Source organism: Eumetopias jubatus, unplaced genomic scaffold (assembly GCF_037043125.1).
Source record: "Eumetopias jubatus isolate StellerSeaLion01/CBP00866 unplaced genomic scaffold, mEumJub1_p1.0 scaffold_2, whole genome shotgun sequence".
Classification (NCBI taxonomy): domain Eukaryota; kingdom Metazoa; phylum Chordata; class Mammalia; order Carnivora; family Otariidae; genus Eumetopias; species Eumetopias jubatus.
The window spans coordinates 70719813-70747254 of NW_028274808.1; the positions used below are offsets into that span (position 1 = coordinate 70719813).

The 27442-nt window shown below is 35.8% G+C and overlaps 1 protein-coding gene across 1 annotated transcript in view; it reads right to left on the reverse strand.

Annotated features, from left to right (window-relative positions):
- Positions 1-1152: 1152 nt before the first annotated feature.
- GLRB (glycine receptor beta) overlaps positions 1153-27442 on the reverse strand; it is a 100895-nt gene continuing 74605 nt past the window's right edge. Inside the window, exons 8-9 of the mRNA XM_028104391.2 lie at positions 17655-17947; positions 1153-1449 (exon numbers count right to left, since the gene is read on the reverse strand). Coding sequence (XP_027960192.1) covers positions 1153-1449; positions 17655-17947 — 590 coding nt within the window. The remainder of the gene's footprint in view (positions 1450-17654; positions 17948-27442) is intronic.

The window sequence follows — 27442 nt, forward strand, 5'->3', positions numbered from 1 at the left end:
TCAAAGTAAATAAATCTAAGGAGTCTAGACTTTTAGCAAGAAAGAAAATACAACTAGCAATGAGACCTAACTTAAACAAAGATATTACATACTTAATCTTTAAATGTTTTATAGCAAATCCAAAAAGTATTCCAATAAAAAAAGAAATGAATTCAGAAAAAAATTTAATTTTACTTAAAAATATGTAAGCATTTTAATAAAGAAGTTAAAATTTTCCAATGATTTTTTTTTTCCCCCAAACTCAAGTTACTTCCAGGAATAGGGTATTTTCCTCTTTGTTACCTAAAAATTATGTGAAATCACATATCCATTATTATAGTCCAATTTAAAGTATTTATGACTCTTTAAGGCACAATGATTTTATATATTCTGTATCAACAAAATGAAATCCATGAAAATATATTTAGGCTTTAAGGTGGATTAAATAGAATTTCTTTTGTCAGAAATATTTAATCAATGTATCTATCCTTTATTTTTATTTTTATCAGAAGTCAGAATTCAGTATGAATTTATGTAAATCTAGATTTCCCTTTGTTTCAAAAATGCTTACTGTGTTTCATAAGTTGGCATTTTGACAAAACAGGCACACTTTAAAATGAGCTGATTTTACAAATTAGTAATTTTTTGAACTTTATTTCTGCACAGAGCCCACATAATTATAGTTGATATCTTTCTACTTACAAAGTTTAAACAATATGTAATATAATTTTGCTTAATCTGTGATAATACCATCTAAAAATGTACAAGAATAAGATGGCTTTCTCTGAAAGTTACAAGGAAGGAAATCTGAAATACTACATACATTAGAATGGTGATCATAACAGGATCCAGCGTGCACATCATTTTATTATCAGAATCATCTGAAGTATCTGTAATTTACACTAACTGAAGAGAATTGTTTGGATTTTATTTTATGTGGTATGCTTATCAAAGCAATGTGTTTGCTATACATATATACATCATTAGTAGAGCACAGAAGTAACAAGATCATGCTGCCATTCAAAAGTAAGGTGCCACATTTTTATTACAATCAAATGGCATCCAAAATGCAATATATTGCTATGAAAATGCAAAAATTTTCAGATTGGCATTTATGAATGAGGCTGGTCACAATGAAATGGCATTTTATTTAACACAAATGAAAAAGATCTATCATAAATATATAGACCAATATATAACATTGAAGAACAAGAAGCAGAAAGGAAACAATGCTCTTGCATAAAGATCAATTCGCTTTGCTGCTGTTGGAATAACAGGTTTGGCAGGGGGCGGCTTCTTGTTGTTCTTTGCCTGAGATTTCCCAAGCCCATTGTTGACTTCAATAGGTTTTCCATAGCAGTCATAATTGGATAATTCAAAATCTCTTGGTAAGCTTCCAACAATGCTGAAGTCATTAGACCTCAGGTCAGACTTGGAAGTGCAAACCTTTTTGCATCTCGTCTCTCCAACCTGAGAATAAAAGTTAAGGACAGAGTACATTAAGCAATTTTCTATTCATAAAACATCTCTTTAAAAGGATATGTTAAAAATCTGATGGTTTAATCAGTTGACTATTATCTCTGTTTGACAAAAAGAATCAACAGTAACTGATTAGGCCATCAGATTACCTGAACATTTAGGGCTCGAAAATGTTGCCCATATAACAAGGCTTATGTCATGGAATAAACTTTTGATAGGTTACTTTATGTCAAGAGACTCAAAGTGCAAATCAACAGTTATCTTAGGTGCTCCCAGGCCTGTGAGAGTTCTCAGTTGAAATACCAATAAATTACAATCTAATATTTAACACTGACACAGGCCATATTACCACAATACATAGATTACAGAAATCTTCTGGTACTTCTAACCTTTGACTTCCCCATGGATTCTATTTCCAAAGATGGCGGTTTATAAATGACTGAGGCATTTATCTCTTCAACGATACAGACTCTGTCTCTAAACTGCATTCACAAATAGGAACTAAAAGATGGTCACAGTGATTATGAATCAAAGATCTACTGATGAAAGGCATTCGTTCCTAATTTGTTGACTAAAGTGGATTAGCCAACCACACTCAGAGAATCCAAAGAAATTGTGTATAGTTCATCCAGATCATATGTCACAGAGATTATTCAGTTGATAATCTCTGAACTATTAAATTTAAATTCATTCCCTATAATATACAAAATAATTATTTCACATTGAACTCTCTCCAGCAATCAGAAATGCTCTCAGAAAAAAAAAAAAATAGATGCCAACCCCAATGTCTTAAGATAGTGCTGATATTACAAAAGGCCACAAAAGGGTAAGCTCTTGACTCTACTGCTTAATTTCCTACTGTTCCTAATCCTGAGTTCTGTGATCTGCTTTTGGAATCTCCATTATTGATATTTATTGCTTTTACTGAAAAAGGAAACCTGTCATTATATACTGTCAGTATACTATAGCTACTCTAGGTTTTGCCTTATTAGTATAATACAATGACCAGTTATATAGATTCTATTTACCTTTTACCAGATTATGGCTGGGTAAAACTCATGCTTAATGTTAAGAAGTAACACAAATTATTTCCCAGCAGTATTTCAGGTTGCAGGACCCTATCCTTTATCTGGACAAACACTGGAGTCATATCTTCTGGGCAAGAGCCAGATGGCAGTGTTTAGAGGTGGACAGCACATAAAATTAAGATATACTGAGTGAAAAAAAAAAAACAAGCTAAAATGTGTTTGTGTATATCCCATCATTATACATGTAGATTATTTCCATTTTTTTTCAATTATGAACATGTACTGGTAATGTTATTTTTTAAGCTGGTATATAAGTGTTGGCTTTATTCAGATATACTTTATACCACATAGATATTGTACAATCCTACTGAGTAAGAATTATTAAAAATATATTTATATAAATATATATACATATTATAAATATAATATATAAATATAACTAAACAAAAATACACAAACTATTGATAAGTAGGAATGGGAATTGTGGGGCTGGAATTTTACCTATTTATTTATTTATTATATGTTTTTTGGGGGGAATTTTACCTTTCTTAGTGTTTCATACTAAGGAAAAAAAAGATGTGAAACACCAATATTTTAACATATTTAGATGCTTTGATGGAACTTTGTTTAGCTAACAGAGGCCAACCTTAAGAAAGAGGATTCCCCCTCCCCTTTCCTAATGTGCAGTTACAATTTACCAATTGTGAGAAGTCAACTGACTTTAAAAGACTATGTCTTAATGAGGTAGTTATTTTTGATTGAGCAACCAGAGGTCCAGGGTCTAGTCCATATCAACTTGTGCACTGTGTCTAAGAAAATATCTGGCAAAAAATAGGGACTGGTCAGTGGCATGAGAACAAAGGTAGCAACTAAAATCTAAATTATTTAAATATGACTTTGGGAAATCATATATATATATAAAATTATGAATATCTATATATGAATGTTAGAAATATATGAATATATACATAAATATTATGTAAATGTGAATTATGATTATATATAATAGAAAATATATTTTATATATATATAAAATTTACTTTTACACCTTCCATTCAAATTCCCCAATTTGAAATTTTAAAAGGCCATTTTCAGCAAGCAGTCTGTCATTTAAACCCCACCACCATGCACACGCAGACACAGACTCACATTCACTCTCACACACCTTCCTTATAAGTGTACCAGAAAGAAGACCACATTTAAGCTCTAACTTTCCAGTGGTATTTGAGGAGTAAGTCTCAGGATGTATCAGTGAACTTTTGTGAAGAGTAAAATTGCTACCTTGACTGGAACAGAGGTTGAGAACAGACTCTACATATCAAATTTTTGCCTTATCCTCAGACTCTCAGAACAATCTTCAAAATCTAGGGCTCTATGGATATCCCATCTTGCTTTCTCCCTTTAGAATTCTCTACTCCAAAAGTTTTATTTACTAACTGTGCTTTAGAATCCACTTATCAAACAAAGGGGTATTCTAGCTTCTGCCAATAGACTTAAGAAGGATGTTTCTTATCATTTTTTTACTTTTTCACAAAGAAAGCCATACATATTTACTATAGAAATGCATTTGCTTTAAATCTTATACACAGCTCTAGGTATAGTTTTAGTATCTATAAACAACTAAACAAATAATCAAATTTATATGATACTATAACCTAAGTCACACATAAATACTTCAAATTTCCTAATCTGTTTTATTTACAAAAACATATTCTTAGATTCTGCTAGCTATTTTAACAATTTTAGAATTTCATCTACACAGTTTATTCAAAATGTAGACACAGGATGTTATATTTATTCAGAGAGATTATTTAAATATAGTACACATGTCAGTAAAAGAAGAATTTCTTCCATGTTAAAATAATAACATAGAAAAGCGCTCCAAAGAGCTTCAATTTAGTTATACTAAACCTTCAATCATTTAATGTATTAAAATCTCTTCTAGAAATGTATTTGAAGATTCTTTTATTTGAAAAGAGTAGAATTGTGTGTGTGTACAGAAGGAGAGAACCTCTACTATAGAAATATCTTTTTATTATGTGACACAACTAAATAAGAAGAAGTCCTCAGGTTCCTTAAATAGGTCATGATTCATTAACTAGTTGGCTGGTCTCACCTTTTTCCATTCATTGGAGATTTTACACAAACAGAACTTTTTTAGTTAATACTCTACAAGTAATTATCATATCAAATATGTATATAAAAGTACAAAAATATTTACAATGTAATACTATTTTAAGCAATTATAATATCACATCAAGAGGGATTCAATAAACTCCTTATTAATAAGAAAGTAACCCTACATAACACACTCTTAAAAGTGATCTTGGTTATATTAATCTCCAATTTATAATTTCTCAATTTTTCCTCATATAAATATGTCTCATTTACTTTCATCATATAAACTTGTCACCCCTGAAAATTACTGGTAGCAAAAATGAGGTAGTATGATAATGAAACTGTCAAGAATAAAAAATGATGCAGATAAGAACTTCCTAATGCTTCAAATTATAATCTTTAAGATTTTTTTTTGTGTATGGTCTTTTTCAGTTTGAGTCACACATTTAAAAGCAAATCTCCTTATGTAATATCTCCTGACCAGAAGACTTACAGATGATTTCATGGGGATAACGGTATCTTCTGCAGTTAATAAAAATAGGTTCAGAAGGAAATAATCTCTATGTATTTTACCAAATTTAAGTCATTCCTTATTTTTTAAAAACCTAACATTACCATAGTAAACAACATCTCATTCATGCATGAACAGCAGGTTTTATGTTTTTAATTGTTCAAATCCTAAGGCAAAGACACTTTTTTGTCTTTTATTCACAACATCTTTCTTATGAATAGCACATGGCACATACTGGGCATTGGGAACAGGATGATATTAACAACAGTAGGTCCTCAACGTTTTTGTTGAATTTAAAAAAGGGTTATACAAGTAAACAAACAAATTAGTAGGTAAAATACTGTAATGGTTGAGGAAGGCCTAAATTTGGGGGGGATAACCTAGATAATTATGTATGTATGACGACAAATTTATATATGCAGGCAAAATTATAAAAACATGCTAAAAGCTATATCACATGATTGATGTTTCTTATTTTTTACACTTTTTAAAATCATTCCTTTCCTTCACAAACACAGTATTATTTTAAAGATCAGCATGATCAAAAATTACCTTTAATCTAAATTTCATTGTACTTTAATTAATAACTATTGTTATTCTGTTTAAAAACAAATGACATATCATTTTGAAACCATACCCCACAGGGTTCATGAGGTTGAAATTAGCAGAAAGTTTAAAGCTTGTTTTTTAGAGAATTGTTTCTCCCTAATCAGCTATTATGTCTTTTCAGACCCTACTAACAGATCCACTAGCTGTTTCTGCAGAAGCCTGAACCCAAGGTCAACTGATATGGTGCCAGCCTATGATCAAGCAAGGCCCCACATTCCTTAACAGAGATAATGAGACTAAGACCCCTTCCAGTTTATGCCAGCTCTCAGAGCATGCCCATAGCCCCTTCTCCTTGTCCTAATATAACCTCCTGATGTCAGGGGCTGAATTTTGCCTCCTTCTGGTGTTAAGTCCCCACCCCAAAGTGAACATGGGATTTATGTTACATATATGTTTCCTCATATGTATGGTACATCTTTCCTCATGAATAGTCATAAGTTTCCCTGCCCTTTTCATCAATATGTATGTAATCTCCTACCCTAAATTTCCCCTTTAAAAACCCATTTCTTCGTCTGGAACCTCAGAGATGGTCCTTGGACACCAATTCGACATCTCCCCAGGTTGCCGGCCTCCTAAATAAAGCAATCTTTCTTTTCCAACCAACATGTCTCTTGAGTATTTCCTTTTGAGTGGCAAGCAGCCGAACTGGGGTTTCAATAACAATTTCTTTGAAATCACTTTGCAAAAGTTTATGTTCTGAAAACAAAGTACACTGGAACAAGTGCATTTTGAAATCAGAAACTATTTTTTTCACACCAAAACCACTAAATTAAAAGGACAACAATTTTTTAATTTCTCTTTTTTATATTCTTTTATGTCAATGTGTAACAGTCTTATGAATTTATCAAACTTACACATTGGCTCTAAGTTTGATGTATATATTAAAGATGCTATTTTTTTACTCATTCTCATTTTGAAGTCTATCTCAGGATACAAATATTACATAGGTACAATGTTCATTTTAGAAATTGCATTTGGCCTGTAAGCAATAAGAATCATTTACAGTTATTTCTGGAGATTAAAATTTCTGGTCAATTTTAAACTCCCTAAACATCATTCTATGACTTTTTTGTAGCAAAATGTAATAGTTTCAGAATCCAAACACGTGTGTTTCTGTTAGCAACCCCAAACACAATAAGAATTAAAATATAGAAGTTCTTAAATATGTTGAACTTTTGTTCACTGGGCAATTATTTTAATGCCTAAAAAGCTAAATTTAAAAAAAACATGATTCTTTTTAAATTTTATTTTATTATGCTATGTTAATCACCATACAATATATCATTAGCTTTTTTTTTAAATTTTATTATGTTATGTTAGTCACCATACAATACACCATTAGTTTTTGATGTGGTGATCCACGATCCATTGTTATCATATAACACCCAGTGCTCCATGCAGTACGTGCCCTCCTTAATACCCATCACCAGGCTAACAAATTCCCCCTACCCCCTCCCCTCTAAAACCCTGTTTGTTTCTCAGGGTCCATAGTCTCTCATGGTTCATCTCTCCCTCCAATTGCCCCCCCCATTTTTCCCTTCCTTCTCCTAATGGCCTCCACGCTATTCCTTATGTTCCACAAATAAGTGAAACCATATGATAATTGACGTTCTCTGCTTGACTCATTTCACTTAGCATACTCTCCTCCAGTCCCATCCATGTTGATGTAAAAGTTGGGTATTCATCCTTTCTGATGGCTGAGTAATATTCCATTGTATATATGGACCACATCTTCTGTATCCATTCGTCTGTTGAAGGGCATCTCGGCTCTTTCCACAGTTTGGCTATTGCGGACATTGCTGCTATGAACATTGGGGTGCATAGGGCCCTTCTTTTCACTCCATCTTTGCCTTTGGGGTAAATACCCAGGAGTGCAATTGCTGGGTCATAGGGTAGCTCTATTTTTAAATTTTTGAGGCACCTCCACACTGTTTTCCAAAGTGGTTGTACCAACTTGCATTCCCACCAACAGTGTAAGAGGGTTCCCCTTTCTCCACAACCTCTCCAACACTTGTTGTTTCTTTCCCTGTCCATTTTTGCCATTCTAACTGGTGTAAGGTGGTATCTCAATGTGGTTTGGATTTGAATTTTCCTGATGGCTAATGATGATGAACATTTTTTCATGTGTCTGTTAGCCATTTGTATGTCTTCTTCAGAGAAGTGTCTTTTCATGTCTTCTGCCCACTTTTTGACTTGATTATTTGTTTTTTGGGTGTTGAGTTGGAGAAGTTCTTTATAGATCTTGGATACCAGCCCTTTATCTGTAGTGTCATTTGCAAATATCTTCTCCCATTCTGTGGGTTGCCTCTTTGTTTTGTTGACTGTTTCCTTTGCTGTGCAGAAGCTTTTTATCTTGATGAAGTCCCAAAAGTTCATTTTTGCTTTTGTTTCACTAGCTTTTGGAGATGTATCTTGAAAGAAGTTGCTGTGGGCGATGTCAAAGAGGTTACTGCCTGTGTTCTCCTCTAGGATTTTGATGGATTCCTGTCTCACATTGAGGTCTTTCATCCACTTTCAGTTTATCTTTGTGAATGGTGTTAGAGAATGGTCGAGTTTCATTCTTCTGCATGTGGCTGTCCAATTTTCCCAGCACCATTTATTGAAGAGACAGTCTTTTTTCCATTGCATGTTTTTTCCTGCTTTGTCAAAAATTATTTGACCATAGAGTTGAGGGTCCATATCTGGGTTCTCTATTCTGTTCCATTGGTCTATATGTCTGTTTTTGTGCCAGTACCATGCTGTCTTGGTGATCACGGCTTTGTACTATAGCTTGAAATCGGGCAACGTGATGCCCCCAGCTTTGTTTTTTCTTTTTCAACATTTCCTTGGTGATTCGGGGTCTTTTCTGATTCCATACAAATTTTAGGATTGTTTCTTCCAGCCCTTTGAAAAATGTCATTGGAATTTTGATCGGGATGGCATTGAAGGTATAGATTGCTCTGGGTAGCATAGACACTTTAACAATGTTTATTCTTCTGATCCATGAGCATGGAATATTGTTCCATCTTTTTGTGTCTTCTTCAGTTTCTTTCACGAGTGTTCTGTAGTTCCTAGAGTGTAGATCCTTTACCTCTTTGGTTAGGTTTATTCCGAGGTATCTTATGGTTTTTGGTGCTATTGTAAATGGAATCGTTTCTCTAATTTCTCTTTCTACAGTTGCGTTGTTAGTGTATAAGAAAGCAACTGATTTCTTTGCATTGATTTTGTATCCTGCCACATTACTGAATTGCTGTATGAGTTCTAGCAATTTGCGGGTGGAGTCTTTTGGGTTTTCCACATAAAGTATCATGTCGTCTGTGGAAAGAGAGAGTTTGACTTCCTCTTTGCCAATTTGAATACCTTTTATTTCTTTTTGTTGTCTGACTGCTGTTGCTAGGACTTCTAGTACTATGTTGAACAATAAGTGGCGAGAGTGGGCATCCTTGACGTGTTCCTGATCTTAAGGGAAAGGCTCTCAGCTTTTCCCCATGGAGGATGATATTCGCTGTGGGTTTTTCATAGACGGATTTTATGAACTTGAGGAATGTTCCCTCTATCCCTATATTCTGAAGAGTTGTAATCAGGAAAGGATGTTGTATTTTGTCAAATGCTTTTTCTGCATCACTTGAGAGGACCATATGGTTCTTCTCCCTCCTCTTATTAATGTGTTCTATCACATTGATTGATTTGCGAATGTTGAACCACCCTTGCATCCCGGGGATAAATCCCACTTGGTCGTGGTGGATGATCCTTTTAATGTATTGTTGGATCCTATTAGCTAGGATTTTGTTGAGGATTTTGGAATCCATATTCATCAGGGATATTGGTCTGAAATTCTCCTTTTTGATGGGGTTTTTGCCTGGTTTGGGGATTAAGGTAATGTTGGCCTCATAGAATGAGTTTGGAAGTTTTCCTTCTGTTTCTATTTTTTGAAACAGCTTCAGTAGAATAGGTATTATTTCTTCTTTGAATGTTTGGTAGAATTTGCCAGGGAATCCATCGGGCCCTGGACTCTTGTTGTTTGGAGGTTTTTCATCACTGCTTCAATCTCGTTACTGGTTATTGGCCTATTCAGATTGTCAATTTCTTCCTGTTTCAGTCTTGGCAGCTTATAGGTTTCCAGGAAGGCCTCCATTTCATCCAGATTGCTCAGTTTATTGGCATATAGTTGTTGATAATAATTTCTAATAATTGTTTCTATTTCCTTGGTGTTAGTCGTGAGCTCTCCCCTTTCATTCGTAATTTTATTAATTTGGGTCCTTTCTCTTTTCTTTTGGATAAGTCTGGCCAGTGGTTTATCGATCTTATTAATTCTTTCAAAGAACCAACTTCTAGTTTCGTTGATCTGATCTACTGTGTTTCTGGTTTCTAATTCATTGGTTTCTGCTCTAATTTTAATTATTTCTCTTCTAATGCGTGGCTTAGGCATCGTTTCTTGCTTTTTCTCTAGTTCTTGAAGGTATAGAGTTAGTTGGTGAATTTGGGAGTTTTCTATTTTTTTGAGTGAGGCTTCGATGGCTATGTATTTCCCCCTTAGGACCGCCTTTGCAGTATCCCATAGGTTTTGGACCGATATGTTTTCATTCTCATTGATTTCCATGAATAGTGTCCTTCTGTGTCTCTAATTACAGACTTTAATTTAAAATCTAATTTGTCTGATACAAGAATTGCTACCCCAGCTTTCTTTTGAGGTCCTCTGGCATGGAAGATGGATCTCCATCCCTTCACTTTCAGTCTGGATGTATCTTCAGGTTCAAAATGGGTCTCTTGTAGGCAGCATATGGATGGGTCCTGTCTTTTTATCCAATCTGCAACCCTGTGCCGTTTTATGGGAGCATTTAGGCCATTCATGTTGAGAGTGATTATTGAAAGATATGATTAATTGTCATCATGTTTTCTGTGAAGACGTTGTTTTTATAGATTGCCCCTGTAAATTTCTGTTGTATATCACTCTTGGAGTCTTTCTCCTTTTATAGAACCCCCCTTAATATTTCTTGCAGGGCCAGCTTAGTGGTCACATATTCTTTCAGTTTCTGCTGGTCTTGGAAGCTCTGCATCTCTCCATCCATTCTAAATCACACCTTGCCGGATAAAGTATTCTTGGCTGCATGTTCTTCTCATTTAGTACCCTGAATATGTCTTGCCAGGCCTTTCTGGCTTGCCAGGTCTCTGTGGATAGGTCTGACGTTATTCTGATGTTCCTCCCTGTGTACGTAAGGAATCTCTTCTCCCTAACTGCCCTTAAGATGGTTTCCTTGGTCCTAAGATATGCAAGTTTTACTATTACATGCTGGGGTGTTGGCCTGTTTTCCTTGATCTTGGGAGGGGTCCTCTCTACCTCTAGGACGCGAATGTTTGTTTCATTCCCCAGATTAGGGAAGTTCTCAGCTACCTTTTGCTCAAATACATCTTCTAGTCCTCTCTCTCTCTCCACTCCCTCCGGGATTCCAATTATTCTGACATTGGAACGCTTCATGGTGTCACTTATTTCTCTGATTCTATTTACATGGATTCTGAGTTGTTTTTCTCTGGCCTCCATTTTTCCCTTTTTATCTATTATATTGTCTTCCAGGTCGCTTATTCGTGCTTCTACCTCACTTACCCTAGCTGTTAGATTATCTAGATTGGATTGGATCTCACTGATAGCATTTTTACGTTCTGCCAATTCAGTTTTCATTTCTGCCCTTAGAGACTCTATGTTGCCATTCATTGATTTCTCCATTCTAGCCATTGTCTTCACAATTGCTAGCCTGAATTCCATCTCTGACATCTTGGTTATATCTGCATCCATTTGTAAATCTGCAGCATAAGTCATAATCTCTGAGTCTATTTCTATTTCTTCCTCCTAGTCATTCTGTTGATGGGTGTTTGAGGGAATGTATAGAGTCCAAATTATTGACCAGAACCCAAGCAAGATGCACCTGTTTTCTTGGGACCTTAGGGTTGCTGACCTCTTGTTTTCTCAGCCTGTCTTCTGGGGGAGGGGCCTGCCACGCAATCCGTTTGGGCGGAGTTGCCCTGCCTCCCTGTGGCAGGGGATGGGCTCAGTGGGAATCAGTTTTGGGGCTTTTGTTCTCTGGCGGCTTTCCCTGGTGGCTTTCCATGTCTCTTCCACAAATCAGAGCAGAAGAGACCGTTTCCAACCCTCTGCCTCAGAGCAGAGAGACCGCAGTCTGTTCTTCAGTGAGCTCTCCAGGCCACACCATCTCCATTTCTGTCTGTGCTGCTATAAACTGCCGCAGCCTGGGTTGTGCACCCCTCTGCAGCGCCCCCAGTCCTGCCTCCAGGTAGTGGCACATCTCTGCCCTTTGTGCTTCTAAAACCACCAGCTGCTCCCAGTTTGCAGGCGCGACCCCGCCACTCTGGGTTTCTGCCCCCAGGGCTGCCCTAAAGTCCTATCCCCTGCGGCTACGGTCTGCGAGTCTGTGCCCTTTCCCCAGCATGCGAGACTATTGCTCACCGGCGGTGTAGGATCCCCACGGCCAGGCACCCTCCCGCTGCTGTTTATCCTCTGATATCTGCCCGCAGAATCACGGCTCCCTGCTTCTTACCTCAAAACCAACCACCTGTGATATTTTGTTTGTAGAGATCCAGATCTTCTTACATCTCAGGCTGGTTTCGTGGGTGCTGAGTGGTCTGGTAGATATCCAGCTCAATTCCGGGGACCAGTTGAAATGGGGTCCCCTACTCCTCCACCATCTTTCCTTCTCTCTCATCATTAGTTTTTGATGTAGTGTTCCATGATTCATTGTTTGCATATAACACCCAGTGCTCCATGCAGTACATGCCGTCTTTAATACCCATCAGCAGGCTACCCTATCCTCTACCCCTCTCCCCTTCAGAACCCTCAGTTTGTTTCCTAGAGTCTATAGTCTCTCATGGTTCATCTCCCCTTCCGATTTCCACCCCCCTCATTTATCCCTTCCTACTATCTTTTTTTTTTTAACATATAATGTATTATTTGTTTCAGAGGTACAGGTCTGTGATTCATCAGTCTTACACACTTCAGAGCGCTCACCATTGCACATAACCCTCCCCACTGTCTACCACCCAGCCACCCCATCCCTCCCACCCCCCACCATTCCAGCAACCCTCAGTTTGTTTTCTGAGATTAAGAATTCCAAAAAACAGGATTCTGGGGAGAATTCAAGGTGGCCTAGGAAGATGCTGATCTCATCCCTCCTATGGACATAACAAATCTACAACTGCATATGGAATAATTCCCTCTGAAGGGGATCAAGAAATTGGATGAACAGAGCCCCGGCAATAAGCAACATCAACAAAATGGGTAGAAGAGGCAGAGATACAGTCTTGCTAAGGGATAAAACCACACCCCAGGCACAGCACTCCATGTTTAGGAAGGATCTCAAAGGTATAGAGCTTTATCCTGAGGAGTGAAAGATGTGAGCTCCATATCATGCAACTTAACCCTTAGATTCTGCACAGGAGATATGAATACCTAACCTCTAAAAACTGATAAAGAATATGTCCAGGAAAACTATGGAACCATAGTAACAGAAAAACCCACTCTTAAAAGGCTCAGGTGCTGACTCACTTGACATGGAAACCAGTGCAAGAACAGGAGAGAGCTGAGCCTCTCTTCCCCCAGGAACTTAGACACTGGAAGCAGCCATTTTTACTATCTTGTTCTGCCATGCTGATCCTGGCATTGGTGAATGCCATTTTGGAATCCTCCATCTAGACTGCTAATTTTAGAGGGCATGCCCCATAAAGGGCATCAAACAACATGTGCCTCTGTCAGGCCTTGCAGCTGACAAGACAATAACCCCACCCACCGTGCACCTGCAGCAGTCAGAGCCAGGCATCCCGGCCAGTTGGGCCAGAGGCCACTCCCACCTACCACATGCCCACAACAGTCATGTCCCCACCACAACAGTAGGGTGCACATAGCCTACCCAGGGGATACTCCTGGAACACCTGGTTCTGGTGACCAGGAGGATATGCACTTCTGGGCTCCACAAGACAACACCTAATAAGGCCACTCCTTCAAGACCAGGAAAAGGAGCTCAACTATTTAATACTTAGTAACAAACACGGACAGTTAGGCAAATGAAGAGAGGAATATGTTCTAAGTGAAAGAACAAGACAAAATCTTGGTAAAAGAACTTAATGAAATGGAGTAAGCAATCTACCTGATAAAGAGTTCATAGTAATAGTCATAAAAATGCTTACCAAACTCAGGAGAAGAATGAATGAACACAGTGAGAATTTCAACAAAGAGATAGAAAATATAAGAAAGCACCAACCAGAGCTGAAGATTGCAATAACAGAAACGATAAATACACTAGAGGGAATAAACAGCAGATCAGATGATACAGAAAAATGGATCAGTGATATGGAAGTCAGGATAGTGAAAATAACCCAAACTGAACAGCAAAGAGAAAAAATAATTTTAAAACTGGATAGTGTAAGGGACTTCTGGACAAATCAAGTATACCAACATTCACATTAGAACTCATACCACTCAATATCAAAAAACACAATCCAGTTAAAAACTGGGCAGAAGGGGCATCTGGGTGGCTCCAATGGTTAAACGTCTTTCACCCCCACCTAGCAGAAACAAACTGCTTCCCCTCTTCTACACTGGGGATGATGTCATAGGAGGCCTAGCAGACAGGCAAGACTTTTATCACCACAAAGTGGTGACAAGGGCATGCCCCCTGTAGTTATCAGTGAAGATCACATGGGGTATTAAAAACTCCCAATCCCACCCTGCAATAATGAAGAGACCCCATCCTCACTGTGTGAGGATCTGGACTTCTACTTCTGGAAGTACTGATGCATCACCCTTCCTTCTCCTGGGACACAGTCAGAGCAAGCCAGCTAAAACAAGAAAGGAAAGTTTAAATAAGATTCAGAGTCTCATAAAATAATATGAAAATGTTCAGGTTTCAGTAGAAATCACTCATCATACAAAGGACTAGAGAAGATCTCAAAATGAATTTTAAAAAAATACTATCAGTAGATACCAACACCAAGGTGAAAAATGTATTAGAATTATCTGATAAATATTTTAAAACACGGATGATAAAAGTGTTTCAATCAGGTATTATGAAAATTTGTTTGAAACCTTTGAAAAATAGAAAGCCTGAGCAAAGAAATACAAAATCTTGAAAAGGGAAGGAAGGAGAGTGAGAGAGAGGAAGGAAGGAAGGAAGGAAGGAAGGAAGGAAGGAAGGAAGGAAAGAAGGAAAGAAGGAAAGAAGGAAAGAAGGAAAGAAGGAAGGAAGGAAGGAAGGAAGGAAGGAAGGAAGGAAGGAAAGAAAGAAAGAAAGAAAGAAAGAAAGAAAGAAAGAAAGAAAGAAAGAAAGAAAGAAAGAAAGAAAGAAAGAAAAAAGACAGACCAAATGGAAAGTTTAAAACTGAAAAATACATTAAGCAAAATATAAATCTCAGTGGATGAGCTCAACAGAAAAATGGAAGGGGCAGAGGAAAGAATCAGTGAATTAGAACACATAACCAAAGAAATTATCCAGTCTCAACAAAACAGAGAAAATCAACTAGAAAAATTGAAAAGCATGAGGAATCTGTGGGACTATAACAAAGGATCTAACAGTTGTGTCATCAGAGTCTCAGAAAGATGGGAGAAAGAAAGCAGATCTGAAAAGGTACTAGAGAAAATAATAGCTGAAAACTCTCCAAATTTACCAAGAAACATAAGCCTACATTTAAAAAAATTAAAAAAAAATTTTTAAGATTTTGTTTATTTACTTGAGAGAGAGAGAGCACACACGTGCAAGTGAGTGCACGATCAGGGGAGGGGCAGAAGGAGAAGCAGGTCCCTTGCTTAGCAGAGAGCCCGAGGTGGGACTCGATCCCAGGATCCCGGGATCATGACCTGAGCTGAAAGCAGACGTTTAACCCACACAGCCACCCAGGCGCCCCTTTAAGTCTACATTTTTAAACAAGCTGAACAAATCCCAAACAGGATAAACGCAAAGAAATCCACACCAAAACATAGAATTTAACTTCTGAATAATAAAGACCAAAAGAAGTCTTGAAGGTGGCCAGAGAAAAATGACAGTTTACCCTTAGGGGAAAAAACCATATGAATTAAGTGAGGTTCTCATCAGAGGCTACAGAGGCCAGAAGGAGGTAGCACAATGTTTTTTATGTGCTAAAGGAACTGTCAACTCAGAATCCTGTACCTAGTGAAATTATCCTTCAGAAATGAAGGGGAAATCAAGACTTCCTCAGATGAAGGAAAACTAGAACAATTTGTTACCAGCAGCACCACCCAAAGTAATGGATAATGGAAATTCTCTAAAAGTAAACAATGGAAGACATATCAGAATAAAAGCAAGAACATGGTAAGCAAAAAGATATATAAAGACAATAAGCTTTCCTTCTCCCTCTCAGTTTTCTAAACTATGTTTGATAGTGAAACAAAAAGTATAACACTTTCTAATTAGGTTCTAAGAAATATTTACAATTCTATCATAAACAGAAAGGTAAAGGAATGTTAAAGAATGTAATGTTTCTACACATCACACAAACTGGCAAAATAATGACACCAGTAGACCCTGATAAGTTATGTACATGTAATTAGTACCTAGAACAACCAATAAACAAGATAGACAAAGAGATACACTTAAAAACAATATAAAAAACTCAAAATGTCATTCTATAAAATGTTTAAGTAATCTTCATGAAAGCAAGAAACAGAAAAGAGGGAGATAAGAAAATGAAATATAGAACAATAGACTGAAGCCCTAATATATCAATACTTATATTAAAGTTAAATGATCTAAGTATACCAATTAAAACATGAGAGTGGTGGAGCAGATTAAAAGTCATAAATCAACAATATATGTTGTCTACAAGAAACTCACTTCAAACATAATGATATAAACATGCTGGATGGAAAAGGATGGAAAAAGACATGCCAAATATATGACCTCCCTAAGGTCATGATAGCTCTGTATTAATGAAAATTGTATACTTATTCTTCATAAAGGGACTTAGGGTATAATGATTTATAAGGCCTGAAAAGCCTTCCGACAAAGTAGCAACTAACATTGCAGAGAGTCTTGGCTGTAGATGCAGAAAATGAATTTAATGACAACCAGAACAAAAAAAAATTTTAATTTTTCTAAAAAATCTAGCTTCAGGCAGCACCACATAAAAACAGTTTGCCTGCTTTTGCATTTAAAAATGTGTATGTGGCATACTTGTCTAACATTCTAGGTAAGGGATATGGTGGTAATTAACAAATAGACTAATGGTCCCATTAAGATGGGGCCATAATATAGGCAGAGGAGGCGATTCATAATCCATGAAATAGACTCTTGCCCCAGAATTTATCAGAATCTAAAGGCACTGCCTATTATTCTTAGATCTATGATCAAGTGATAAAGCAAGGTCCAATTCTGTAAGCACTCACCACTGGGCTGGACAGATCCCAGACTCTGGGTATAGTTTCTCTAGGAGCCAGGCATCCGATAAGTAAGTAGCCTGCCTAACATACTCTGTGTGTAGCTCTCTAACTCGGTGGGGGATAGTAGGGGGTTTTATCAAGAGCATGGGCTCTGCTAAGGTCTTCAATGATGACAGAAGATCAGTGCTCCCGGCAGTCCTCTGGCCTCTCAGTGATGGCTTATCAAGTGAGGAACAGGAGGAAGGTCAATACTTTGGCAAGATCTCCACATTCAATGGTAGCCATCAAAGCAGAAATGTACCATGAAACTCCATGGAAAGTCTTCTAGAAATTTGATAAGCTGTTGATTTCTTTTTCTTAATTAGTATTTAACCTAAGTGTTTTTTTATTTCTTTCCCAAAAAAGTATGCTGTGTACAGTTCCTTTTCCTCTGTGAAAGAGAAATGACAGAATACCAATTCTATCAAAACTTCACACACACAGAAAAGTATCTTTCTCCTGATACTGCAGAAAGGATGGGGGAAATAATTTCCCTGTATAGTTTTATTCTTACCTGCAAAGTGCTAATGTGAACAGGAGTCCCTGTACCATTCACAGTATTCTTTTTAGCAGCATTTCCACCTTTCCCATCTGCTTGCTCAGCCTTAGCAATTCTGGCTTTTTCTGCTTCAACTCTTTTGGGGTTATTCAACATCACCTGGACGACAGCATACTCCACCAGTGAAGCAAACCCAAAAAGAAGACAAGCAATGAGCCATACATCAAGAGCCTTCACGTAGGATACTTTGGGAAGTTCAGCAGCAAGTGTTGTACACTCGGAGGCCAAGCTGAGTACCGAGAAGATACCTACAGAAACAGAAATGGGAGTTAAAATTGCTTTTTACCCCTGTGAAACGTTCTGCAAACAATACTTTTTGACAATATGACTCTCCAGTAAGTTTCAGTGCTCCTCAGGTCTCTTTCAAGCTCAAAGAGTAGAAAAAACAGTACTGACACACCTTTTATGTTAGGATTAGTGAATGTAGTTGGAGATGTTTGTAAATATTTAATATTTAAAAGTAAACAGACATTTAAACCAAGGTTTAAAAACACAATTTAGATCTGGTTTAAATACTATAGATGTCTAAAACTATTTTGTAGTATCTCAGAGAAAGCCATAAAGCTCTCTAATTAGTTATGCCATTTTTCAGCTTTATTTTGGACAGTTATAGAACTGAATTTTACCCCATCAAGAATTATACCTGAGCAAGAATAGAACATATAAAGCAATGTTCTGATAAGCCTCACAATTAAAAAACAAAATCTAATAGAAAAGATAAAGACAGAGCATCCCTGATTATTTCAGGGAAACAAATGATTTCAGCTTTTCAAGGAAAGAATAATATTCTGCTATATGTAATATTAACCATTTATGGAAAGCTAACTAGTTATATATCAATTTAAGTCAAATAATTATAAGATCCTAAAGGAAAATTGCATTAATTTATATCCCTCTTTTTCTTTACACTTGCCACACTCCCAGCCTTTCCCTTTTGTCTCTTCCTTCCTTCCTTTATATTTTCAGAAGAGGGGATGGGCAAATATGACCCACTGGCACTGACTACCAATAACACCCTGGGTCAGAAAAAGTCTTACATGATGTTAAGGGAGACTCACTTTCAGCCATGTAGGAAACAGGTGTGCCTTGACTCTGCGAGTCCAATTCACATATGGGGCCAAGTGCACTTTTTTATTTTCAGATTTGACCACCACTAAGAATTAATGAATATGTTATCCTAATACAGATACACTTGGCTCTCTTTTCTCTTGCCTTGGGAATATGGCAGGTAGTATATTAGTATTAATAATCAGTTAAAACATTGAAAAATATATTCCATCAGTTGCATTCAGTGGCTCCTGAAAGGTATAGCATTTGTTGGCTTGTATTTTTGTAAGTATTCAAGAGTTAAAAGATTCTCTAAGAAAGGTTTCTAGCAGATAGAAACAATATTGCTTAGTATATAAAGATTTGATAAACATCTAATCTGCTATCACACTAACTATCCTTAGTCCTCAGGAAAACTAAGAACTAATTAATAGGATTATATTTTTTAAAGTTAATATAGGTCTTAAGGTTTCTAACCTGGAAGTGGAAAATAACATAAAAATCCCAAGTCCTATCACTTATCGATTGAAACTACAGTTAATTATACCTATGGGCATTAATTTGGCAAATTATATTTCCAAGTCAATTTTTCTATTCTTAATCAAATGTTATGTGCCAACCTATCAATCAAAAACAAGCCTTACTTAATTCCTTGAGATAGACTATATTGACACACCATTTTCCGTGTTTCCATAGCATTTCACGTTCCTCAATAACAGAATGTATCAAACTTAGTAGTATGCCTGAATATTTTCTGATATATTAGAAACTTCATGGGGCGCCTGGGTGGCTCAGATGGTTAAGCATCTGCCTTCGGCTCAGGTCATGATCCCAGGGTCCTGGGATTGAGTCCCGCATCGGGCTCCCTGCTCCTTGGGAGCCTGCTTCTCCCTCTGCCTCTCTCTCTCTCTCTCTCTCTCCCTCTCTGTCTCTCATGAATAAATAAATAAAAAGTTTTTTAAAAAAAGAAAAAAAAGAAAAGAAACTTCATGAGAAAATGGAGAATAATGTCAGATTATAGAAGGTCCTAAAAGCATTATAACGAATTTACCATGTTTGGCAAAAAATATTAAGGAACTGTAAACTGAGGGAAGAGAAATGAAATTAGCAAAAGAATGTTGAATAACATTACTTTGGTAGGGATGTACAAAAGAGACAAAGAAAGGAAAAAAATAGTAGTTGCAGAGGCGCCCGGGTGGCTCAGTCATTGAGAGTCTGCCTGCAGCTCCGGTCATGGTCCCAGGGTCCTGGGATCGAGCCCCGCGCCCGCTTCTCCCTCTGCCCCTCCCCCTGCTCGTGTTCCCGCTCTCGCTATCTCTCTCTCTGTCAAATAAATACATAAAATCTTTAAAAAAAAATAGTAGTTGCTGAAACAAAGCATGAGGAAAAGAAGGACAGAACTGATATAAAAAGGATTTTGAAGAGAACATTTTTTAAAGACTTGGTTATTGAAGGAAGAAGGAAAAGATTGAGACAATTTTCTGAAAAACAGATTACTAGGAAAGTACCCATGAAAGATGGGAAGAAGAGACTTGGAAAAGATAATGACTTTGGTATGAAAACGCTGAGTTAGGTTAGGTAAAGGCCAAGAAACACAAAATTGATGACCATGATACAGCACAATGCACGTGAGAGTTTTGTAGAAGGAAAGATAAGCCAGTATCATGCAGATGGAGGTCATGTTGAAAATATAGAAAACTTTGTGAGGAAGAAATGTTGGAGTGTCCAAGGAGGAGACCAAAGAAACAGAGAAGGGACTGCCTTTTAAAAGGAACGATATGACATTATGGATTTTTTGGGGGGTAGAAAGGAGGTATTGATAATCCCAGGTATTAAGTTAGAAACCATGATAGTCAATTCTATTACAGTTTTTATCATTTCAAAGATGAAAGACTAGAAATGGAGATGAGTTATGGGGGAGGAGAATGTGAACATCACTGTATGCCTTCTCTTTAGGAAATCATATTAAAATAGGAAATGCCCATTTGTTCTTTTTATCCTAAAATAGGAAATCATGGGGCACCTGGGTGGCTCAGTCGGTTAAGTGGCGACTCTTGATTTCGGCTGAGGTCATGATCTTGGGGTGCGAAATTGGGACCTGCCCCAGGCTCTGCACTCAGAATGGAGTCTGCTGATTTTCTCTCTCTCGCTCTCCCTCTACCCCAACCCCCACTCACACACACTCTCTCTCTCTAAACAAATAAACAAAATCTTTTTAAAAAACAAAATCTGAGCAATTAATATTTCTTTAGACAAATATGGTGGCATTATCTTAACATATTCTTCAAATAAAATTACTTCACTGGTAAATAATGCATAGTGAAATTTTGTCTGAATTTTAATAAATTATAAACCACTCAGAAGAAATTCCACTACTAGGTATCTACTCAAAGAAAATGAAAACTGTAATTTGAAAAGATATATGTACCCCTAAGTTTATTGCAGGATTATTTACAATAGCCAAGATATGAAAGCAAACCAAGTGTCCAATGATAGATGAATGGATAAAGAAGATGTGGTGTATATATATATATATATACAGTGTAATATTACTCAGCCATCAAAAAAAAAATGAGATCTTGCACATTTGCAGCAATAAGGATGGAGCTAGAGAGTATCATGCTAATGTAATAACAAATGTCATGAACTGGTCAAGGAGTAACTGCAAGTGTTCTCATACCTATCTAAACTCCAAATGATTTTTATCTCATTAAGCAATTATAAAATTCATATATGTGGAATTGTGATTAATAAAATGAAAATTTATTTAGAAGTACTACTAAATTATATTAAGATGTTATCATTTCACAATGCCTTAATCAAAGGATACTAAAAGGAAAACCATTGTTAATATTATGTGGGAATCCAAAAATACTTTTTGACATTTCTGTAAGAGATCTTATTCCAGATGAAAAGAGTACAAGAAAGAAATCTATGTATGCATGGTCTGCTAGAGGTCTGACTTGTAACCTAAATTATTAATCTTTTTGACTGAAAGTTATTTGTTTGAAAAATCCCTTTTTAGCAGCAGTTAAAGAGTTTTATGTACCAGAGAAAGGGAATGTTAGTATAATTTATAAAAGTTACTTCAAAGTTACTTGCATAGTTACTTCTATACTTAAAGAAGTAGCTAAAGACAAAATTCTTTACCTAAAATTCATAGAGGGAGCTTTCATGTTTGTTAACAATGGAAAAGGTAAATCAAAATGAGATTGGGAGAATGTTGAGCATCTTTTCATGTGTTTATTGGCCCTCTGTAAGTCTTGGAAAAACGTCTCTTCAAGTCTTCTGCCCATTTTTTAACTGGATTTTTTTTTCTGTTTCATTTTGTTTTGTTTTTGTTTTTGTTTTTTTTGCTATTGAGTTGTATAAGTTTTTGTATATTTTGGATATTAGAGTTATTAGATATATGATTTGCAATTGCTTTCTCCAATTTGGTAGGTTATTTTTTCATTTTATTGGTGGTTTCCTTTGCTGTGCAGAAGCTTTTTAGTTCGATACAGTCCCACTTGTTTATTTTTGCTTTTGATTCTTTTGCTTTTGATGTCAGATTCAAAAAATCATCACCAAGACCTATGTCAAGGAGTTTACCACCTGTTTTCTTCTAGGAGGTTTATGGTTTCAGGTCTTACACTTAAGTCTTTAATCCATTTTGTGTTAATTTTTGTGTATGGTATAAGAGAGTGGTCCAGTTTCATTCTTTTGCTAGTGACTGTCCAATTTTCCCAACACTATTGAAGAGACTGTCCTTTCTCAATTGTATATTCTTGGCTCCTCTGCCATAAATTAATTGACCATATATGCATGGGTTTATTTCTGGGCTCTCTATTCTGTTTCATTAATCTGTGTGTCTATTTTTCATGTCAATACAATACTGTTTTAATTGCTACAGCTTTGTAGTATAGTTTGAAATCAGGGAATGTGGATACCTCCAGCTTTGTTTTTCTTTCTCAAGACTGCTCTGGCTATTCGGCATCTTTTGTAGCTACATACAAATTTTAGGATTATGCTATTTCTGTGAAAAATGCTATTGGAATTTTGATAGAGAGTCCACTGAATTTGTGTACTGCTTGGAGTAGTATAGACATTTTAACAATATCAATCTTGTAATCCTTGGGTATGGAATATCTTTTCATTTATTTGCATTGTCTTCAATTTATTTCATCAATAACTTGTAGTTTTCAATATACAGTTCATTTACATCCTTGGTTAAATTTATTCCTAAGTATTTTATGCTTTTTAATGCGATGACAAATAGGATTTTCTTAATTTCTCTTATAGCTCATAATTAGTGTAAAGAAACACAACAATAGATTTTTATGTGTTGATTTTGTATCTTGCAACTTTACTGAATTCATTTGTTAATTCTAGCAGTTTTTTGATGGAGTCTTCATGGTTTTCTGTATATGTCATCTGCAAATAGTGACAGTTTTAATTCTTCCTTTCCAATTTAGATGCTTATCTCTTTTTCTTGCCTAATTGCTCTGGCTAAGACTTCCAATACTATGTTAAATAAAAATAGCAAGAGTGGATATCCTTGTCTTATTCCTGATCTTAGATGGAAAGCTTTCAGGTTTTCACTGTTGAGTATAATATGTTGACTGTAGGCTTGTCACATACGGCTTTTATTATGTTGAGGTACATTCTATATCTTTGTTGAGAGTATATTTTTTTATCATAAGTGGATGTTAAATGTTTCAAATGCTTTTTCTGTATGTACTGAGATGATCATAGGAGTTTTATCATTCATTTTGTTAATGTGGTGTATCACACTGACTGATGTACAGATATTGAACCATTCTTATATCTCTGGAATAAATTCCACTTGATCACAGTGTATGATACTTTTAATGTACTCTTGAATTAGATTTACTAATATTTTGTTGAGGATTTTTGCATGTATATTCATCAGGGATATTGTACTGTAATCTTTTTAGTGTGTGGCATTCTTGTCTGAGTAATGCTGACCTTGTCAAATGTTTGGGAGAGTTCTCCCCTCTTCCATTTTTTGGAAGAGTTTGAGAAAAATTAGTATTAATTCTTCTTTAAATATTTGGTAGAATTCACCAGTGATGTTGTTTGGTCCAGGACTTTTGCTTTTTGGGAGGTTTTTGATTACTGATTTAATCTCCTTGCTGGTAATCCTTCTGTTTGAATTTGCTATTTCATCATGATTTGGGCTTCGTAGGTTGTATATTTATCCATTTCCTCTAGGTTGTCCATTTGTTGGTATATAATTGTTTCTAGTAGTCTTTCATGACCCTTCATGTTTCCTGATATCAGTTGTAATGTCTCTTTTTTCCTGATTTTATTGATTCGAGCATTCTCTCTTTCTCAGTGAATCTAGCTAAATTGTTTCTTTTTACAATTTTGTTTCTTTCCAAAGAGCCAGCTTTTAGTTTCATTGATCTTTTCTCTTGTCTTTTGAGTCACCACTTATTTGTACTATAATCTTTATTTCCTTTCATCTACTTACTTTGGACTTCATTTGTTCTTTTTTCTAGTTCCTGCAGGTATAAAGTTAGGTTGTTTATATGTGACTTTTCTTGTGTCTTGAGGTAAGCATTTATCACTATGGACTTCCCTCTTAAAACTACATTTGTTGCATCCATAAATTTTGGCATGTTACATTTATTTTCATTTGTCTCAAGGTATTTTTTAATTTCTCTTTTGATTTTTTGACTCATTGGTTGTTCAGTTGCACGCTGTTTAATCTCCAGAAATGTGTCGATTTTGCAGTTTTCTTTGTGTAATTAATTTCTAGTTTCAGGGGCACCTGGGTGGCTTCGTTGGTTAACCTTCCAACTCTTGGTTTCGGCTGAAGTCATGATCAGGGTCATAGGATTGAGCTCTGTGTCAGGCTCTATGCTCAGCGGGGAGTCTGCTTGAGATTCTCTCTCCCTCTCCCTCTGCCCCTGCCCCCACTCCCATGCATGGGCCCTCTCTCTCTTAAATAAAGAAATCTTTATAATTTCTGGTTTCATACCATTTGGTTTGAAAAACTGCTTGATGTGCCTTCAATCCTCTTAAATTTATTAAAACTTGTTTTTCAGCCTAACATATGATCTATCTTGGAAAATGCTCTATGTACTCTTGAGAATATGTATTCTGCTGCTCTTAGATGGAATATTCTGTATCTGTTAAGTCCATATGGTCTAACATGATGTTTAAGGCTGATGTTTATTGATTTTCTGTCTGGATGATCTATCCATTAGTATAAATGGGGGTATTAGGGTTTCCTTCAATTATGTATTGCTATCTATTCCCCCTTTAGGTCTGTGAATATTTGCTTTACATATTTATGTGCTCCTATGTTGGGTGCATAAATATTTATAAATATTATATTCTCTTGCTGGATTGGCCTCTTTGTCATTATGTAATGCCCTTCTTTGTCTCATTACAGTTTCCACTTTTTTTTTAAAGATTTTATTTATTTATTTGTGAGAGAGAGAGAGAGCACAAGTGGGATGAGAGGCAGAGGGAAAAGCAGACTCCCCACTGACCAGGGAGCCTGATGTGGGGCTTGATCCCAGAACCCTGGGATCATGACCTGAACTGAAGGCAGATGCTTAACCAACTGAGCCACCCATGGGGCCCTACAGTCTCTTTTTTAAAGTCTATTTCTGTTATAAGTATAGCTACTCCAGTTTTGTTTCCATTTGCATGGACTATCTTTTTATTAAAGTAATATACATTAAATCATACATTAAAGTAATATGATTTCTTTTTTAGATAAAATTATAAATATGTAATGGTTTAAAAACAGAGCTTCCAAATACCTGAAGCATAATTCTATATAGTGGGAGATATTGAATAACTCTCTCACCAATAGTTACAAAAATAACTAGACAAAAGACATAAAAGATTTCAATAGTACTATCAAACAACTTGACTCCACTGATATTTATAGAACACTACACCCAACCATGACAAGTATACTTTGCAAGTGAACATGGTATTGTTACCAGGAGACATATGCTGGTCTGGGCCATAAAAAAAAGTTTCAAAAAAATAGTTTGAAATCATATTCTGACAAAATCAAAAAGCATTAAAATAAAATTAAAATCATGTTCAGGTACTTATTAAAATTCTAAATATTTGGAAATCAAACAGAATCCATGGGCCAAAGAAATCACAAAAGAAATCAAAAAATATTTTTAACTGAAAGAAGATGAAAACACAATATATCAAAATTTGTGAATAGTAGCAGATGCTTATAGGGAAATTTATAACTTTAAATGTTCATATTAGAAAAGAAAAAAAGGTCTAAAATCAATTATCTGAGTTCCCACTTTAGGCATCAAAAAGAGATCCAATTAAATCCAAACTAATTAAAAAGAAGAAATTAATAAAGAGCTAAAAATCAACAAAAAGAATAATAGAAAAGATAAATGAAATGAAAACTGAGATTTTGAAAGTGTCAAGAAAATGGATAAGCCTTTAGCTAGAATGATCAAGAAAAAGAAAATTCACAATTTAACAATATCAGGAACAACATCTGGGATACCACTACAGCCAGACATTAAAGGTATAAAGAAATATTATGAACATATTTTTGTGCTAATAATTTTTGCAACTCATGTAACATCTAGAAATCAATCAATATAATTCACCAAAATAAAGATGAAAACCCATCTAAATATTTAAATACATGCAGAAAAAGTATTTGGCAAAATTCAATCAAATTTAAACTCAATCAAAATTCAATCAAATTTTATCATACATGATTAAAAAAAACAGCCAACTAGAAAGAAAATGGAATCTATTCAATCCAATTAAGACATCTACAAAAAATCTATAGCTACTACCACACTCAATAATGAATGGCTCAGTTATTTCTACCTAGAATCAGGAATAAACCATGTCTCAACAATTCTATTCAACATTATCCTAGAGATCTATAAAAGGTAAGAACACTAAATGTTAGGGAGTATGTGAACTAACTGATAAATGTTAGGGAGTATGTGAAGCAAATGGTGCCATCTTTTTGATAAACACTATCGTAGTATTTTATAAAAGTAAAACGTATTTTGATATCATCTCACACCTGTCAGAATGCTAAAATCAAAAACACAAGAAACAGCAAGTGTTGGTGAAGATGTGGAGAAAAAAGAACCCTCGTACACTGTTGGTGGGAATGCAAACTGGTGCAACCACTGTGGAAAACGATGTGGAAGTTCCTCAAAAAATTAAAAATAGAACTACCCTATGATCCAGTAATTGCAGCACCAGGTATTTACCATAAAAATACAGAAACACTAATTCAAAGGGATACATGCCACCCTATGTTTATTACAGCATTATTTGCAATAGCCAAATTATGGAAGCAGCCCAAGTACCCATCCATAGCTGAATAAAGGAGATGTGGTATATACACACACACACACACACACACATAAACATACCATGGAATATTATTCAGACAAAAAAATGTATGAAATTGAAATTTACAACAAATGGATGGAGATAGAGAATATAATGCTAAGCGAAATAAGTCAGAGAAAGACAAATACTATACAATTTCACTCATATGTGGAATTTAAGAAACAAAACAAATGAACAAAAGAAAAAAAAAGACGAGAGAAAGAGAGACAAATCAAAAAGTAGACTCTTAAATATTGAGAACAGACTGGCGACAGAGGCGACAAGGATGGGGGGATGGGTGAAATAGGTGAAGGGGATTAAATGCACACTTA